Source organism: Gadus morhua, chromosome 19 (genome assembly GCF_902167405.1).
Source record: "Gadus morhua chromosome 19, gadMor3.0, whole genome shotgun sequence".
Classification (NCBI taxonomy): Eukaryota; Metazoa; Chordata; class Actinopteri; order Gadiformes; family Gadidae; genus Gadus; species Gadus morhua.
Window position 1 is genome coordinate 3,406,751 of NC_044066.1, and position 18,652 is coordinate 3,425,402.

Consider the following 18,652-nt stretch of genomic DNA (forward strand, 5'->3'; position numbering starts at 1 on the left):
ATATTTAATGACAATAGTGGAAGTTCAACAAAGCCACATTTCATCAGCCGTTTCTTACACATTGCTTATCACGATAAAAACATCTATTTTTGTTCTGAAATATGTATTTTGGATTTCAATGAGGACGGACCGAAACCCCTTCGAGGTGACGTCACCGCAAACTCCGCCTCAGCAAAGTAGCCTACTCTATAAGTACAAAAGATTTGAGTGAAACTCAACTCCTGTTGTCGGTCGCTGCTCACTGTACCGCTGATTGCACTGCAAAACTTCCAAGCAGCGACACAGGGACCACAACACCAGCACCACCTGCACCACCAGCACCATGCCGTCCCAGGAATGGATCCGCACCTCGCTGCGGACCCCTGGGATCCTGATCTTCGGGATGGTCCTTGCCCCGTGCGGCTGGATCCTTGACCTCGTCGCCACCGTGGCCCCCAACTGGCGCACGATACACGGGATACCGGGAACCCCAACGAACGAGTTCATCCAGCAGGGCATCTGGGACATCTGCCGGGCAACGGAAACCAGCCAGCTGGGCTGCGGGCTGCAGGACACGGACTACTTCAACGAGCAGATCATCGAGGTGGCCCAGGGGCTTATGGTGGCATCTCTCATCGTCACCCTCATCGGCCTAGCCGTCGCTATCCCAGGGGTCCGCTGCTGGCGTGCGACCCCACGCTGGACCCTGGCCGGCCTGGGCGGGATGCTGATCTTCCTGTCGGGCGTCATGACCCTCATTCCCATCGCGTGGTACACGCACATCCTGGAGGACATCCCGGTGTCAAACCTCTCCAGCGACTTGCGGGTGGGCTACTGCATCATCCTGGGCTACATCGGGGGCATATTCGAGGTCCTCGCGGGGCTGGTCATGTTCATCGGGATTTGCCGCTGCTGCGGCGGCAAGAACCGAGGGGAGAGGCCGGTCGACGAGGTCAGGAACTCGCAGTTCCGACACCGGAAAAACCCGCCGCCAAGGCGCTTGGAGGTGCCCAGTCTGTCAAGCTCCAAGAGCAGCGCGAGCAGCGTCGCTTACTCCCGGGACGACGACGTGTCCTTCCCGCGCGCAAAACCCGCTCCGGCCCGCTCCGTCCACACACCATACTCCAACACCAGCAGGCCCTACGACGTGGACCTCTAGAGACTCGCGCACCCCGCTGAGCAGATGCTCGGACCCGGAAACAGCAGGGGGTCGGAGGTTAATCGAAGAAGCATTGGTATCCTGCGATATGTATTGTGGGATCGGGACTCTGGGCTGTTATGATTAGGACTACGTATTGGGATGGGTGTCAATGCAGGTGGTCCGGGGTTCAAACCCCAATGACCACAGCCTCACCTGCATGAGGTCCGATCATCTGTTACATGGATATAAAACACTGATCCGCTGTTGTTGAAGCGAGATTACTTTAAAGTAAAAGACCTAGAAGTAGTAGTAGGCTAATATATTGTAGCCTATATATTAGCCTACATCTTAACATCCGGAACATGGAAGAACAAATACAAACTTTTTTTTAATAGCTTACGAAATGTATTTGATTTTAGATGCTGTACATAGATTTTTGTAAAAAGCCCTTATCTTGAAGGAACATATTGGTTAGGTTGTCCTGGTGTTAGCTGATACATTTGTTGGCAGCCATTTTTTGTACATTGTCAATACTTTTATTTTGATATGCACTTTACATTCCTCGTTGAGATTGTAGATTAACAAACAGGATTGTAGTAAACTATACTGCTGACAGACTGTAGAAAACGGTAGTCTTTAAAGACTGTAGAAAATTGTAGTCCTGAACTGTAGTCCTAAAAGACTAGTGAACTTTAGTCCCTAAAGACTAGTAAACTTTAGTCCTAAAGACAGTGAATTGTAGTCCTAAAAGACTCTAGTAAACTGTAGTCCTAAAAAACGAATGAACTGTATTCCTAACTGACAGTAGTGAACTGTAGGCCTTGTCCTAAAGACTAGTGAACTGTTAGTCCTGGATTATGGATTAAGTGTTGTATAAATTCCATTAAAAACTCTGCAAGAAGTTCCTCATCACATGACTCATTCTTCAGAATCAGAATAACTTTTATTACATCTTATTGTACAGTACACAAGAGTAAAAATCTTAGGCTTGGGTCCTCAACATTCACATAGCAGCAACAGTACAAGATAAAATAAATACAGATAAGAAACCATATGAAAAGAAACAAAGTAAAAATATATAAAATAAGAAAAAAAAAAAAAAGTAAGTAGCAGCACCAATAATACTATAAAGTAATGAGGTGTAATAAAGTGTGAAGTGTAGGGTGTTCAAGTGGTATAGATAGCAGCCACAGGTAGGGTAATTGTGCAATAGACAAATGCTGTGCAAATACAATAGTTGGTTAAAAACCAGTCTGTTGTTGTGGTGTGCGTGTGGATGGTTGGGGGGTAGTGTGCATGTTTCTCCAGGAGTCTGACTGCTTGGGGGAAAAAACTGTTTGTCATCCTCTGGGTTTTGGCCCTTTGGCTTTGGTACCGCCTCCCTGACGGCAGTAGCTCAAACAGTTTCTGGTTGGGGTGGCTGGGGTCCCCAATGATTCGGAGGGCCTTCCTGACACACCGGGCCTTGTAGGTTTCCTGGATGGAGGGAAGATCACATCCGCTGATCCTCTCAGCTGTCCGCACTACCCTTTGCAGCATTTTGCGGCTTTGGGCAGTGCAGTTCCCGTACCAGGCAGTGATGCATCCAGTCAATATGCTCTCCGTTGTGCCTCTGAAGAAGGCCCCCAGGATCTTTGGCCCCACGCCAAACTTTTCTATCATTTAAATGTTTGATAGTCAATACTAGTCCGGAGATTTGAACAATATATACACATTTTATAACATTTGAATAACTTTGAATTACTTTTGAATAATAATTTAATAACTTGCTAATTTTTTATTTGAGTCAGAGGGTTGATAATGCAGTATTACAGTAAATTGTATTTTTTGGCAAGGTTAATCGCCTTGATGTATTGGATGTACCGCATCGTATGTATGTATACATACATCAAGGAGAATTTATGAAGTTCTATACATGTATGAATTGTAGATAGAACTTCATAAATTCTCCTTGATATCAAGTATGAGTGCACATAGTACTTCAGATGGAAGTGTAGCAAATTCAAACACTTCCTTACCACTGGTTGGTTACCAAGGGGACCAATGGGTCTGTTACCAAGACCATGCTAACGTGTACTTCCATAGCAAAACATCAAATGTATCATCCAAGACCATCAGGTAGTGAACAGCCGGCCTACAGCCCAACAATTACTGAGAGAGAATGTATACAGCGTTCAACCCTAATTATATAACAACCAACTATACACGTCTAAAAGGAATTCCGTACGTCACTGAAATGTTGCCTGTCCTGTTCACCAAGAAGTTTGAAAGGTACAAGGAGACGGCCACCTATATTTAACAAGTACACACACACACACACACACACACACCAACCCAGCCTCACATCACAATGTGGTATAGCTACATTGGTCTGAGGTGGAAAACGTGTCCCGTTAATAGTTCTACATTGGTCAGAGGCCTACGTTTCTTTGGCCTCTTCTTTTCGATAGGCCATTTGATTGTCAGTGGAAAATGCAATATCAACATCGTTTCAGCAAAATGTTAAATGAGTTTTGATACACGTTTTAGTTTGTGCCTTTCATTTTCATAATCAGGGTATATTCTGTAATTTTTAAATAACTGAAATGACATATTTGATAACACAACAAGTCTTTCAAACACGTAGAGCAGTGAACAAGACTTTTGTTCTGAATCTCCTTGCCCCCCAGTTATTGTATATATTCATATGAGCGTGTTTATGACCTTGGCCATTATTAATCTTCTGTAATACGCACGCATATATCCTGTTTTTCATACAATGAATACATTTAATAATTCTGAGACAGAATATAGCCTAACCCGACTATAGTCCCTCAGAACCCCAAATGAGCAGGAAAAACACCACAAGCAATTTAACTGACTAATCAGACACAATCACTGTACGAAGATTATGACGATAAAAGCCACATTTATAACTATTTCTAACTGCTATCAAAACACATTTTAATGCAGAATCTGTATCAAAGTATTGCACTTCCCAGACTGTGACGCAGGCCTATAGAAAAGAAGAGGCACAAATGTTTAGAGGAGTTATATTACAAAGGAGTTACAGTACATTTTAGTGACTGGGTTGCACACACACACACACACACACACACACACACACACACACACACACAGACACACACACACACACACACACACACACACACACACACACACACACACACACACACACACATTAATTAAGCCAGAAACAACGTTAACCTAACGAGGGATAGATTCAGGTCTAACGTTAGCACAAAGCCCTTCATCTCCCCGACAACGTGGACCAGCACAGGAAGGGGTTTGTAAATATCTGCACTGCAGGAGTTGTGTACATGCCATATCTTCCGAGACGCTGTTGGAACAACGCTCCAAGTATGCATGCAATGCAGGCCTACTGGTTCACTGAGTCCTCTGACAGAGCCACCTCACCCCGGGTCTGAACAAAGCAGTGCTGTGAGAACTGGACTTCTCTCACACCTTAGAGGGGTGAGGCTTCACTGGCTGGTGGACAGGCACAAACACTGCAGAGATATATTCCAATCCCTCAATCTATAATCAGAGCACGCAATAAAATTGCAGGTTGAGGGGTTCTAGTCTTTGTATATCAAAGAGTAGAGTATTCAGCTCATGTAAATGGCTAATAAATAGGTTTAGTCGTTCTTTGTGCCAAGTTTCATTATTTAGCAAACACTGATACTTGACACTGATACTGATGATTGGAACACCATCAGCCTCATTCTTTTACAATCAAAAACTGCAAATTTTGCATTTTATTCCAACACTACAGTCTCTACATGAAAGACAAGTCATTGAAAATATGAGTTGCTCAAGAAACACTAGCGCTAAACAGTCAAAATAAGAGTTGAACAACCAGCACTAATCCAAGCTGTTAAAATAAGAGCTGTTGTACAATGTTAAACACGTCTTTCAAATCAAGGCATTTTATTGTCATGTTTGCATTCAAATAAAAGGACCAACAGATATAATCCTTACTCAGGAATATTTTAATGGGAAATACAAAAACTAAATAGAGCATTGAATAATGTATAAAAGCATAAACATATGTTTTATAGCCTACAGCTAGTTTAGCACAGAACCACTAAATAGCAAAATTAACTATAAAGAACATTTAACGGAAGGTAAGTGATCAATAACGTGAAATGTTTTCTTTTAAACATGAAAAATATTTCATAACTGCGCGGACCAATCAGACGGTCCCCTAGTTCCCAGCTAGCTCCAGCCAATCACAGGAGACCTCATGTTAAATGAAGACGAACTGGTTTTTCAAGTATTGACTCCTGTTAAATATGATGGGATGCAAATACAATGCAGGGAACTAGTTTAGGACACACATCTACCTTTGCTTACAAAGCCTTTGCATGTCTGATAAATACTACACATCATGGTAAGGTGAAAACACAGTTGGCTGCATGTAAAGAAAAGCAACAATGGTCATAGTGATCGGTATTACAGCACTAATGTTGTATGTTGGTGGTTTTCATCGGTCAGGTCTCAATGATCTTCAGTCAGTTTTGTGATCGTTCTGAATTGTTCTGGTCCACGCTGCGCATCTGTGCATAAAGAATAAGACGACTATGTGAACACAATGTATGCACCACCTGATTCAGCAGTTAAGCACAACACTATAGATGTGATTTCATAACCCCCTCACCCTTAAATAATTAGTTGTTATACAATTAACATGAAGGAACAGTTGACTTAACATGAGTGCGATATCTGCCCTTCTCCGTGTGATAGTTTGAGTCGGTTCTGCTTTATGAAGTTGTCTCATTAACATTAGCTGAACATCGCCGCCTACTGGCGACCGGAGGCAGGACAACAACAAGGCCAGCCCTGCGCTGCAAGCTCTGGCTCTCAAAACTGGGCTCTTACTCAAAACTGGTGGGGAAAGACTAATTCAGGTGCTAGCATAGTGATGCTGACAGGATACAGCTTTTCGATTGAAGATGGTGAAGTCTTTGAACCCCATTAGACCCTGCATGCATACTGTTGTATAAGAGGGTAAAGCGCACAAGTTATGCAAGTTCTCAGTAAACAGCACTGAACGTTAAACTGCCTCCTTTGCCATCTATACAGCTTTTTGATCCGCACTTTGGGGTTACTAGAGATGCCCAGATTGATCGGCGTCTGATCAATCGGAGCATCTGTAGTTTTAATGATCTTTTATAATCGTTCAGACACTTTTATCCAAAGCGACTTAATTCAGATGCATATGTGATCAAGAAGTAGTTAGGGATAAGGGGCGTTTTGATGGAGAATGTCGGCTTGTAGACACTGGGGATGGACTGAGAAGCAGTCCCTCGTTGGGTTCTTATACGCGTTAGTCCTTATGTGGTATGAACAGACGTCCTCCGGCAGTGTCCATATTGAACGTTGCCAACGGCTGCGTGACTACTAGCATCCTTAACTGGTGTTCTTCCGAGTGAGGCTTGACAACCAGTCACGTGACATGACGTAGTATTTATCAGTGTGAATGGCAGCATAATGATTTACCTCACATCAGCGGAAGGATTTATACCACCACTTCATTAGACCAAATGTACCCAAAATCTAAAATGAGGACCAATTTATTTAGCGTGTCATCTCCTGCCTACCGTGCTCAGACCTCCCGGTCACACATCCACCCGGTATCCCCTGGTTATTAACTCTGACCTGTGGATCAAAACGCACATTCAAAATCAAGATTGACGTGAACGATTTAAGGAGCAGCCCCAAGAGGCAAACACACAGAGTCCACCATAATACCCATATAGTAGTACACACATGCAGTACACCCTAGTAGTACAGACCTACAGTACATCCATATAGTAGTAAACACACATAGTAGTACACTCATAAAGTACACAAAAACAGTACACACGTATAGTAGTGCACGTGCACCCATATAGTAATGCACACATAAAATACACCCATAATATCGATATAGTAGTACACACATACAGTATACACATAATATCGATACATTGCGCCATAATATCAATACAGTACCCATAATACCCACACAGCACACCCATAATATCTATATTGTATATATTAATATATACATTATAGTGCACCCATGCCACACATTGCGCTCCCAGTACCGACCTCTTCCTCTTCTTCTGCCTCTGTCGGATCTTGGCGACGAGGAAGGCGATGAGGATGAATCCCACGATGAAGGCCAGCACCCCGAGGGTCAGGGACACACTCAGGGAATCGTTCACCGTGTCCTCGCACCTATCCCCCTGGGATTATGGGATGGCACATCAGAACCACAAGTATCCACTTCCCAAATACATCCACCAATCATCCTCCATCGATCATCATAAATCATCTGTCAGTCAATGACTGCAGGTCAAGTTAACAAATGAGTTCCAACGTTAATGTTTTCACTGTGGGATCATCCCTAACCGGTTTCAGGTCTTAATCCTGTGACATCACAAACCTGTGTCAGTACTTAATCCTCTCTGACATCCCTGTTACCTGTGTCAGGACTTAATCCTCTGACATCACTGTTACCTGTGTCAGGACTTAATCCTCTGACATCACTGTTACCTGTGTCAGGACTTAATCCTCTGACATCACTGTTACCTGTGTCAGGACTTAATCCTCTCTGACATCACTGTTACCTGTGTCAGGACTTAATCCTCTGACATCACTGTTACCTATGTCAGGACTTAATCCTCTCCAACATCCCTGTTACCTGTGTCAGAACTTAATCCTCTGACATCACTGTTACCTGTGTCAGGACTTAATCCTCTCCAACATCCCTGTTACCCGTGTCAGGACTTAATCCTCTCCAACATCCCTGTTACCCGTGTCAGGTATTAAACCCCACAATATATCTGCTAGACCTTCCCAGGGCACACTGGCTTATACCAGTTCCTTGTGATTTTCTATAGAAGCCTTTCATTCACATCATTTCCCAAACATCCCCGGTTGCCATCCAATGGCGTGTATGCATACCCGCTGAACCAGAATAGCGTTTGATTTGCATGCATGGAGTTCAGAGCGCACAGCATGTCCCGTCCTACCTTGTATCCTAGCATGCAGTCACAGAAGCTTCCTCCTCCTCCTGCTATGGGGTCCTTGCAAGTTCCCCTCCCATTGCACTGCGTCTCTCCACAGGGGGGCAGGCTGAGGTCCGCCACTCGGGGCAGGAAAAAGGGGGCTATGGAGTTTGCCATGGGGGACCTGACGGATGGATGGATGGACCAGGAAGTGGAAGGTGGGATGGCTGGGTTTAGAGAATGGTTGGGAAGGCACTACCTATAGAATAAAAGATCGAAAACTATGAGGTTGATCAATGGTCTCAGGGTGAATATTGTATTAATTGTTAGACAGTTGGATATTGTTTTGCTCCACCCTGTTCTCCTCCCTGCCTCTTACCCTATTTTGTTCTTTAAGCCATTGATCAAACGAGCCACTGAGGGGTTGGTGTTAGCATCAAATGGCCCTTCCCCCCGAAGACGGCCCAACGACAGATCCCTGTCCACACATCCCTCCCTACCAGTGCCCACCTCTGTCCCCCACGTTGAGTTCATTTTTCAGCGTTCAGGACAGCCTATATTGTACGCGCTCTATATTGAGCCACCGGGGCGTCACCCACGTTTTGTTCCTTTTTGTGTATTCTGTTCCTCTGCTCCCTGTTGTCTGTCTCCAACATCAAATGGCCCATCTGTTGTCTTACAGCCCAACAACAGATTCCCTTCTCTGACCCCTCCTTTAAAATGGCATAATTAATCCCTCGCAGGATAACAGGTTACGGTTCCCTCTTGCCCAGGTATCAACTAATCCCCCCCCCCCCCCCCCCCCCCCCCCCCAAGTATTGCCTTTTTGGAAGCTCGCGGACTTGATAGCAGCTGAATTCGGATGAACTTATATATTTGGCGAGCAAGTCAGGAGTGTAGAAGAGGACCGCATCAAATCTAAACTTTAACAATATCTATTCACTTATGAGGAGCTACATACGACTACACATCTTCCATGCAGTCCAGCATGCAGCCTTCAGTCTACAATGTGTTGTGTAGAAGGTTTTGGAACCAAACGTATTAAAATAGGGCCTCTGGGGTGTTTTTTCTTTTTAAATGGTTCAACCAGTCCTTATACGTCTCAATGGAGTAATTACATGACAAGGTGGGACCCTATTTCATTGTGTTCATGTGCACGCCCATACTCTAGTAACCACAAAGGAACTGGTTGGCTCTGGTAGTGAGCACAGCATCCACCCAAACTAGACTTCTGAAGATTTGACGCTTCTTTGTTTAGTAGGTCTGCAAAAAACTTTCAGATGCAATAAAGTGAAAAATAAAGTCATGCGTTTCTAGAAGTTGAGTCCCTTCACTTTATTACCCTGGCCTGATCTGCCTACATTAATATCAGCTACTAGAGGACCTCAAGGGCCTACGACACATCTAAGCTATTACTAATATTATGAAATACAACATTTAGAATTTACCTTGTCATACAATCACAACATGTTCTCCCTCATTTAAAGTTTGTTTGAGTTCGAAATAGAGTTCCACAACGTTTGAATCTATGAGCCGTTCTAGGGGATGCGAGTTTGAACACATTCCTTCAGAAGGACACATGGACATCACAGGGAGAAGCTAACTATTTAAAAATGTATCAAACAAATCGGTACATATGAGCAAGGCATATTCTCCAAACTCAGTTTCAACAGCATTCAGATCAGCTTATGAAGACATGAAACCAAAATGAGGAACTGATCTGGTAGGCTTTTGTTCTATGACAAGTCTACACAGGCAGCCAGATATGGCTGTAGAACACGGGAGAGCTCCGAAACGCACACACTGCAGTCAACTCACCAAAGAAGACTTTTACGGGCTAGAGTTGTCTCTCAGGGCGGCCTCTCAACTGGTCTGTTGTCAGGGTGTGGGAGCAGAGGTGGGTTTCTGTCTCCTCTAGAGGAATCGGAGTACAATGGAAGGGGAACCCAACACCAGGTTTTGAAGAGCTGCCTCCCCCGTTCACACACACCCCTCCCACTACCTGGACCTGGTCATGCCCCTACATGCCGTTTCAACTCTGTTCCAGTGATTTAGGAAGCATATCCCAAAGGAGTCTGCAAACAAACGCAGTCTCTAGAGATAAGACTGTTGCCCAACTATTGTTCTAGCATGGTGGTGGGTGGATACATCCAAGGAACTTTACATCTACAGTAGGTAACTTGTTGAAAAACATTTCACACAGTGATTTGGCAAGAAGGAACAAGAATGTGTGACTTCTTTCATATTGAGGTCAGCCACTGCTCGGAGGAAACCCATTCTGATCTGGTCCATAGGAACGTTAACTCAGTTACAGGATTTATTTTACCTTCCCTCAGGGTTGGAGAATTCATCCTGGTGTTTCCAGCAGGGTTCAACTGTATTGAACCCACTTGGTGTCTTAATTTGGGGCATGTGAAACCCTTTGGGACTGACTGATGAGAGCAACTTTATTTGTCTTGGAACTAGGTCAGCTGTTTGGACAAAGGTGACCAGTCTAGCCAATGGAATACCTTCTGTTGTGGACAAGAAGCAAAGAGGAGAGTCTGGTTTCAGCAGCATGTTTAATAGTAAAGATATCAAGCTATGACACACCCAAATAAATTGCCCAAGCATGACCGAAGTCAAAGCAGATGACTCATTGAGGCAACCAATATTTGAATAATGTCCAGCCATGGTAAGAAAGACTAACGTATTTTTTTTACATGTATTTTTGAATTATTTCATGATTACACGGTCGAGTCAAATGTCCATTTAAAAAGGGTATAATGCACTATAATGTCACATGTGGCCGGTTCATCCAGGAGTCTGGACAGTCTTAAGTTACTAGTCCTTAGGGTTGGGGCCCAGGGGGTTCTTTGTCTGGTTCTGCTGGCGTGCCATTCTCCACCGGGTCCACGGGGGAGTCCAGATCCTGCAGAGATCAACAACGCATCTAAATTTATGAAGAACCCTGTGGTACATTCAAAACATTTCTAGGCAATTCATCTCTGTGCATCTATTTCTTTACCGTAGGACCTTCCCCGAACATACAAGCTCCAGGCTGGAGGAACCCTTTATAATTCAAAAGGTGTTTCTCACCTCGGTGTCGGAGTCATAGAAGTCTTCTGGCAGGGACATCGCCATGTTGGTCATCAATGTCTCCTTCTCCATGGACCGCCTCCTCCCCAGCCCACACGCCCGCCTGCGACAACACCTCACATTTAAGTCCTGCCCACCAGTTTCCACATGGAGACCATTATAAAGCCAAGTACATTAATAAATTGTGTTGTGCATGTTAAAAGACAAGATTTGGACAGAGCAACGCAGCCCGAGTCAACTGGTGCGTTACCTCTTCTTGTACCCCACCGCCGCAGCAACCAGTCCAGTCAGGGCGCACAGGGTCGCTATGACAGCGGGGACGTGGCTCCCTCCCTCTTCCACTTGGCAGAACTCGCCACTGTAGCCATGGTTACACTGGCAGGCCAGGTCCACGCCGGAGCATCTTCCCTGGCCGCTGCAGTGCGTGCTGTCACAGGAAGTCAAGTTCTTCTGGACGCCGGGAACGGCAGCGATGGCCTCATCCACTCCAACCCAAGCTTTGATACCGCCTGAAAAGAAGACCAGTGTTGCTTAAAGTGGAAGGGAACTCCTGGCTCAAACTCAGCCCTTTTTTCGAGTTTCAGCTGACCTAGGTCCTCATTGTTGTAAAATCACATCTGCCATTAATCTGAATTTTATTTTCTTTACATTGAACGGGTAAGTCCTAAGGAGGCTTCAATGTCATTCCGTACTATGAAAAACTATAACGGCCGAGAGGGACATAAAGCACCACGTGGTAGGCTACTAGAAGGCTAACCACGTTCTCGCTGGGAGCCAGCTTGACCGAAACATAGGAGCTCAGCGTGGCGCGTTTGTCACTGCCCTGTCAAATTAAAAAGCTTGCACTTATGCCCGTCCAAATTTAAGGACGTTCACAGAATAGTTTGCAGGGACTGGCATAAAAATTGTAATCCTGGTTTCTTTAAACATATTATTGCAGTAATTGCCAAAAGATTTTGAGTCATTGGCCTTTAAAAAAAAAAAAAAAAAAAAAAAAACACTAGTGGGGCCTAATAACCACCCTATCACTAATAATCAGGGTTAGGCAGTCAACCAGCCTCAAGGTGAGGCAGTCAACAGCATCAGGGTTATGTAGTCAAACTGCATAGGTGTTAAACAGTTGAACTCTGAGCCCCAGGGCGTGCTATTGGAAGTACTTCAATGTTTCTGATTGGGGTAGACGTGTGTTGTAGGACTACTGACCTCTACCTCCGCAGGACTCCTGGCCAGGCTCACAGGGCGGCACCGAAACACAGGAAGTGACATCTGAAATGCGGAAGTCCCACCCACAGCGACAGGTCCGCCCGTCAGGGTGTGCGAGACACAGCTGAGCACAGCCTCCATTCTGAACGGAGCAGCTGTTGCTCCCTGGAAGACACAAGAACACAGGACAGAGCCATGACAGTTCTAGTAGTCACAAATGGTAGCAGTAACAGACGCTTTTATCCAATGTGACAGTGAGAACCGAACCACGCAGCAGTGGAACACTGCCAACAGATTTAAAGGATCTTCATGTTGAACCCAAAAAGTTAAAGGGGCACTGTAGCATTTTTACTTATGCATTAGCTAAAATCAATGTCTTCATTGTTAAATAAGTCCTTATTGATGTAAAATCACCTCTGCCAAAAATCGGATTTATCCTAGGCTTCCATGTCCTACTGGACTATGAAAAACTATTTTTCGCCGATAGGGACATAAAGCACTACGTGGTACTAGCAGGCTAAACGCGTTCTCGCTCAGAGCCAATTTAGAGGGAGCTCAGCGTGACGCGTTTGTCACTACACCGGCCAATTTGAAAGCCTGCACTTCATAATGCAAGTTCAAGGAACCCACTTCCCAAAAGGTGCAAACCAAAGGGAATTAAAACGCCAGCTTGACCAAAGACTAAGGTAAAAATCGCAGTAGCTTTTCCCAGGTTTAAAGAGCTAATGAAGGATTACGATTTTCAAAAGGGATGCTGAAGTTGCCTGCTTACTTCGACAGGAAAGTCAATGTTACGTTCTAACTAACAAGATTTTGACATTGCTTGGATTTTTAATTCAGTACATAGGCACTAGACAGGATAATAGTAGAACATGTATAGTTAAAAGCATAAACAGTCGTTGGTGGATAGCAGCGTAGGCCATGTTTGATTGAATAAGAGTTGCATTTCATGCCTTCTCCCTCCCAAGATCATCTGCCTCCCTGTCCCCTCCTCTCCCTACCCTATAGAATGTATCATTACTAATTAGCACATAGTTCATGCATTGTAGAGCAATATAAGCACTGTAGTTGCAACGCACAGTTGAAAAAGTGAGCACTATTCGTTTGAATGCAATTTTCCAAGTAGATAAAATATTCCTACAGTTTCCCTTTAAAGGTTGAAATTGATCAAAGAACAGACCTTTACCTAGATCTTTTTCTTCAGCCCCTGGGTGTGCACCTGCATAAATGTACCGCTGTTTTAATGCTGCTGTCCTGCCAAAACTAATGTGGCCCCTACATATGTTGTATTCAGTTAGCCTCTTAGCTGACTACCCGTACATATGTCTAATTAGTTAGTTTATGCTACACGTGAACCACTTAGGATGGCAATGGATATCGTCTTACGTAATGGGGAGTCACGCTAATAAAAACAAATAAACCGTTTATAAAAACAAAAAAATCTGTTTTATCTTGCTTATTTTTGGAGCGTCAACGTGTAGCATATACTACATGTGAACGCTCCAAAACTTACTGCTCCTTATATACACTACACGGAGCGGTTTAATGGAGAATCCACCTCTTCAAGCCATCCCTCTGGAACCAAGTCTACCACCAGGCTCTCTTGAGCTTTACAGAAAGCCACTTTAATACTTACCATGTTAATCGTCTGGTTGTGCAAGCTGAGCACAACAAAGTACAATTGTGCTACTCTACTACTCATCCGATTCATTTGACTGTTCAGCCCATGCAGGTGAGCATGTCATTAACCACACACCCACCCCCACACACCAGGGAAGTACCTTCAGCAACATAATCACCCCAATGTCTCATGCTCAACACTACAATGATTAGTGCTCTTTGCAGTTCTTCCGAAAATACAAAGATAGTTAACTTAACATCAACTTTTAGGATGAGTTGGAAACGTAGTAAGGTCGGTAAAATAGTGCCCTAGTAAGAAGATGGTAATATGTATTCACATTTGGTAACATAAAAACTTTGTCCTAGTAAAAGACGTTACCAGTTAAGGCAAAAGTCTCATCGTAAGCTAGCAACAGCAGTAAAAAAAAAAAGACATGTAACATGGCAACAGTTTTAACAGGAGCTAGCATCAGTGGTAAGGTGATTGGTACCCGTCTGGCTGGACCTGCTGTAGGCCTTGAGAGATAGCAGGGAGGACCTTATCTGGAACCAGAGCTGTCTGGGCTGAAGCCCGTCGCTCACCCACAGTCTGCTGGTTCCTACAGAAACAGTTGGAACTTTAGAAACTATGCAAATGCTCATTACCTCATATTCATTTTCATAGCTTTTTCAAATAAGCAAAACAATGAGAAACATCTGTTCAGGAAACAAATTAAACTTGTTTCCATCTAATCTCAACATGGAAATCCCTGGCCAGTAGAGAAACTATTTTACTTGTTAGGGTCTAAACATGAAACATTTGTTTGAGCATTCCGTTTTTCATTCTGCTTCCTGCTCTTTCAAACATTGTGCAACATGCATGACATAGGCCTTCAATACAGGCTATTTATTGTAGTTATTGTGCATTTTATATTCTACATGTTTGTGCTACAAAGACATGGCATGAACAAGACTCAAGCGGAAGTGACCAACACTGACAATTCTCTGTAAAACCTGTTCTGTGAGTTGCTGGCAGCCCATCATGAAATACAAACATCAACTTCATCATAACACTTCCTTGTTAAATCCTAGTGAATTGTAATCTAGCCATCTGTCTAGACCATCTACTGCAACCTAGCCAGATATATACACAGCTACTACAACCTAGCCAACAGTCTAAACAGCTACTAGAAAGAACCCACTCAACTGTCTAAATAGTTACATAAACCATCCGTCTATAGTTTTCTACTTTCTACTGTACGTTAGTTTTCTAACATACACATCTGCTAACCAGAGGCATAACTACTACCGCACTAGGATCGACCAATTGTTTAATGCAAGTGTATTTGGAAATGTCATTAATATGCATTTATTTGAATCACTGCTAGAACTGATGAGGTGAATCTATTATAAAAACCAATACATTCTTCCTCAAGCCAAAACGGGCCATCTGTAGAAAGACGCTTGCATGTTCTGAGGCATGGGCGTCCAAGAGCGTGTCGAGTCAGGCTCACCCTGGTCAGAGGTCACCCAGAGCAGCATGTTGTCCACACGGGTGAAGAGCATGAGGAAGCCTGGGCCCGTCTGGTAGGCCCTGTACCCAGTACCGTCCACGCCCATGGAGCCCACCACGCCCTCAGCTGGACACAGACATTACATCATGGGTGCAAGAGGATTCAATCATTATTATACTGAAATGTAATAATCTAATATTTTATTAAACAATATCTACTGAATGATCAAATGTTACAGGGCTCCAGAATAACTTTTCTCTAGAAGCACTGTGGCCCCTAACTGAAAATATTCGGGGCGCAACCAGAAATTTTAGTGGCATACAGCGTAAACCAAGAAGCCAACCAAATATTCACATTTCTACAAATGTTTGGTGTATTACTTGTAAATATCTTGATAATAGATGCAGAAATTAAAATGTGCCGTTTCAAATTCAGCGTCACATTTTATTGTGATTCTCATCCATACCAAAGGTTTCCACGCGACGAGAACAGAAGCAACAGTTTCACGGGAGTACGCCCGCTTGTCGTACCGCTTGACAGGACGCTGCGCCTCCTCTCTCCCCGCTTGCCTCTCCATTGAGAATGCATTAGCAGGCGCTACAAACGCCTCCCGTGTGAAGAGCCCTTTATGGCACCTGAAACAGAATCCTGCACGTGTTCGGGTACCCGTGGGTACTTTGGATGAAAAATAATGTACCGGGTGTGTGCCGGACGCCCGAACAGCGCGGGTCAGTCGCAGGTTTTGCGATTATTATTATTTTTTCTTCGGTTATGTTACTCAGGACAGGAGGAGTCAACTAAAACCCTTAACAGTGGATGATATGCTTTTTTTGCACAGCAATCTATAGCACCACGACAAACTCCAGATAGTGTATCTAATGTGCCTAATTTTCCTTCGGGTGCGGGTCGGGCGTCGATATCAATTTATAGCAGGTCTTGTCGGGTGCGGAATGTAATTCACGGTACTGTCGGAACACGGGTCGGATGCGGTTTTAGGTATTACGGAATAAAAAAAGCTAATTTACTGGTCGCATGTGCGCGACCAGATGTAAAATTCAGTCCCACACTCAAATCTTGGTCACAAAATGCGAACATCTGGTCGCAGTCTGGAGCCCTGTGATGGCCAACATCACACTATGCCCCGTGCGAGTCTGTAGGGTTATCCAACGCTCCAGTCCGTACCTAAATCAGCCCAGAAGATCCGCTTGCCGTCTTTGTCAAAAACCAGGGAGGTAGGGATGTTGCTTTTCTTCCACAGGACCACCCGTTTACGGCCGTCCATGTAGGCACAGTCAACCTGTGACGCAGTCTTCTGTGACATCCCCACTGCCGAGTAGCAGAGACGCCCGGAGGGGGGGTGGACCGCAATGGAGGTACAGCCCTGAAAGACATCCCGCCATCTCCAGCAGTGATCCATGTATGACACCATCCCGCTAGCAATGATCCGTGTTCGACCCCATCCCGCTAGCAATGATCCGTGTTCGACCCCATCCCGCTAGCAATGATCCTTGTTCGACCCCATCCCGCTAGCAATGATCCGTGTTCGACCCCATCCCGCTAGCAGTGATGTGTACCATTCCATCCCGCTAGCAGTGATGTGTACCATTCCATCCCGCTAGCAGTGATGTGTACCATTCCATCCCTCTAGCAGTGATGTGTACCATTCCATCCCTCTAGCAGTGATGTGTACCATTCCATCCCACTAGCAGTGATGTGTACCATTCCATCCCTCTAGCAGTGATGTGTACCATTCCATCCCTCTAGCAGTGATGTGTACCATTCCATCCCTCTAGCAGTGATGTGTACCATTCCATCCCTCTAGCAGTGATGTGTACCATTCCATCCCTCTAGCAGTGATGTGTACCATTCCATCCCTCTAGCAGTGATGTGTACCATTCCATCCCTCTAGCAGTGATGTGTACCATTCCATCCCTCTAGCAGTGATGTGTACCATTCCATCCCTCTAGCAGTGATGTGTACCATTCCATCCCTCTAGCAGTGATGTGTACCATTCCATCCCTCTAGCAGTGATGTGTACCATTCCATCCCTCTAGCAGTGATGTGTACCATTCCATCCCTCTAGCAGTGATGTGTACCATTCCATCCCTCTAGCAGTGATGTGTACCATTCCATCCCTCTAGCAGTGATGTGTACCATTCCATCCCTCTAGCAGTGATGTGTACCATTCCATCCCTCTAGCAGTGATGTGTACCATTCCATCCCTCTAGCAGTGATGTGTACCATTCCATCCCTCTAGCATGGATGTGTACCATTCCATCCCTCTAGCATGGATGTGTACCATTCCATCCCTCTAGCATGGATGTGTACCATTCCATCCCTCTAGCATGGATGTGTACCATTCCATCCCTCTAGCATGGATGTGTACCATTCCATCCCTCTAGCATGGATGTGTACCATTCCATCCCTCTAGCATGGATGTGTACCATTCCATCCCTCTAGCATGGATGTGTACCATTCCATCCCTCTAGCATGGATGTGTACCATTCCATCCCTCTAGCATGGATGTGTACCATTCCATCCCTCTAGCATGGATGTGTACCATTCCATCCCTCTAGCAGCGATGTGTACCATTCCATCCCTCTAGCAGTGATGTGTACCATTCCATCTCTCCAGCAGTGATGGTGCTGGTGGTACCTTTAGCGAGCCCTCTAGGAGGGCGGTGGTGTAGGCTCCGTCGATGGAGGTCAGGTGCAGGTCGGGCAGGTTAAGGCTGGTCCAGTAGACGTTGGAGGTCACCCAATCAACAGCCAGCGCAGTTACCTCATCATCCTTCTAACGAAGGAACAATTTAAGAACACACGTTGTACCCTTTAAACACTACAGGAGTGTAGGCATGTAAATGACCAATGTACATTAGGCAGAGTATTTTTAGACAGTAACAAATATGCTTTCCATCAATTGAAATGTTCTCAATATAATGCAACATCAATATTGCTCAATCTGTAGGCGAATGAGGGGAAGGGGCTCGAGTCACACCGGGGCTCTACCCCAAATGCCATAACAGCAAAAGCAGTTTGCCGACCTGCCGCTACAAGTGATCCAAAAGGGCACGTTCATTAGTCTTTAGAATAAGATGAATTTACTCAACAAAAAGTGAATATTATAATTATTGAGTGAAG

At 44.7% G+C, this 18,652-nt stretch overlaps 3 protein-coding genes across 7 annotated transcripts in view; 1 reads left to right on the top strand and 2 right to left on the bottom strand.

The window, feature by feature from the left end:
* Nucleotides 1–203: 203 nt before the first annotated feature.
* Nucleotides 204–2,029, top strand: cldn23.1 (claudin 23.1). Its single transcript, XM_030342474.1, has one exon. The coding sequence runs from the start codon at nucleotides 323–325 to the stop codon at nucleotides 1,136–1,138; it is 816 nt and encodes a 271-aa protein (XP_030198334.1). The 5' UTR covers nucleotides 204–322; the 3' UTR covers nucleotides 1,139–2,029.
* Nucleotides 2,030–5,091: 3,062 nt separating this feature from the next.
* LOC115532588 (fibropellin-1) lies at nucleotides 5,092–10,118 on the bottom strand. 2 transcript variants are annotated; one of them, XM_030342452.1, is made up of 5 exons: nucleotides 9,937–10,118; nucleotides 8,143–8,302; nucleotides 7,217–7,353; nucleotides 6,724–6,781; nucleotides 5,092–5,679 (listed from the first exon to the last, which is right to left on the bottom strand). In XM_030342452.1, the coding sequence occupies exons 2-4, from the start codon at nucleotides 8,293–8,295 to the stop codon at nucleotides 6,742–6,744; spliced, it is 330 nt and encodes a 109-aa protein (XP_030198312.1). In that variant the 5' UTR covers nucleotides 8,296–8,302; nucleotides 9,937–10,118; the 3' UTR covers nucleotides 5,092–5,679; nucleotides 6,724–6,741. The 2 variants fall into 2 exon arrangements, with proteins under 2 accessions (XP_030198312.1, XP_030198311.1); XM_030342451.1 differs by having other exon boundaries at nucleotides 8,143–8,377; nucleotides 9,937–10,114.
* Nucleotides 10,119–10,666: 548 nt separating this feature from the next.
* si:dkey-88l16.3 (low-density lipoprotein receptor-related protein 2) overlaps nucleotides 10,667–18,652 on the bottom strand; it is a 32,501-nt gene continuing 24,515 nt past the window's right edge. For 2 of the 4 annotated variants that reach the window (XM_030342455.1, XM_030342454.1), the window contains exons 41-48: nucleotides 18,168–18,305; nucleotides 16,695–16,893; nucleotides 15,513–15,638; nucleotides 14,511–14,618; nucleotides 12,400–12,564; nucleotides 11,447–11,705; nucleotides 11,197–11,299; nucleotides 10,857–11,029 (exon numbers count right to left, since the gene is read on the bottom strand). In XM_030342455.1, coding sequence (XP_030198315.1) covers nucleotides 10,949–11,029; nucleotides 11,197–11,299; nucleotides 11,447–11,705; nucleotides 12,400–12,564; nucleotides 14,511–14,618; nucleotides 15,513–15,638; nucleotides 16,695–16,893; nucleotides 18,168–18,305 — 1,179 coding nt within the window. In that variant the 3' untranslated portion in view covers nucleotides 10,857–10,948. Of the gene's footprint in view, nucleotides 11,030–11,196; nucleotides 11,300–11,446; nucleotides 11,706–12,399; nucleotides 12,565–14,510; nucleotides 14,619–15,512; nucleotides 15,639–16,694; nucleotides 16,894–18,167; nucleotides 18,306–18,652 lie in introns of those variants that run through there. The other 2 variants (XM_030342453.1, XM_030342456.1) reach the window with 2 other exon arrangements.

Excerpts from the sequence above, each read along its gene's own strand:
- cldn23.1 (XM_030342474.1), top strand. The coding sequence starts at position 323 with ATGCCGTCCCAGGAATGGATCCGCACCTCGCTGCGGACCCCTGGGATC.
- LOC115532588 (XM_030342452.1), bottom strand. The coding sequence starts at position 8,295 with ATGGCAAACTCCATAGCCCCCTTTTTCCTGCCCCGAGTGGCGGACCTC. Across the intron at positions 7,354-8,142 it reads ACTGCATGCTAGGATACAAG|GGGGATAGGTGCGAGGACAC; the intron begins GTAGGACGGGAC and ends CCATAATCCCAG. Across the intron at positions 6,782-7,216 it reads AGGCAGAAGAAGAGGAAGAG|GTCAGAGTTAATAACCAGGG; the intron begins GTCGGTACTGGG and ends TTTGATCCACAG.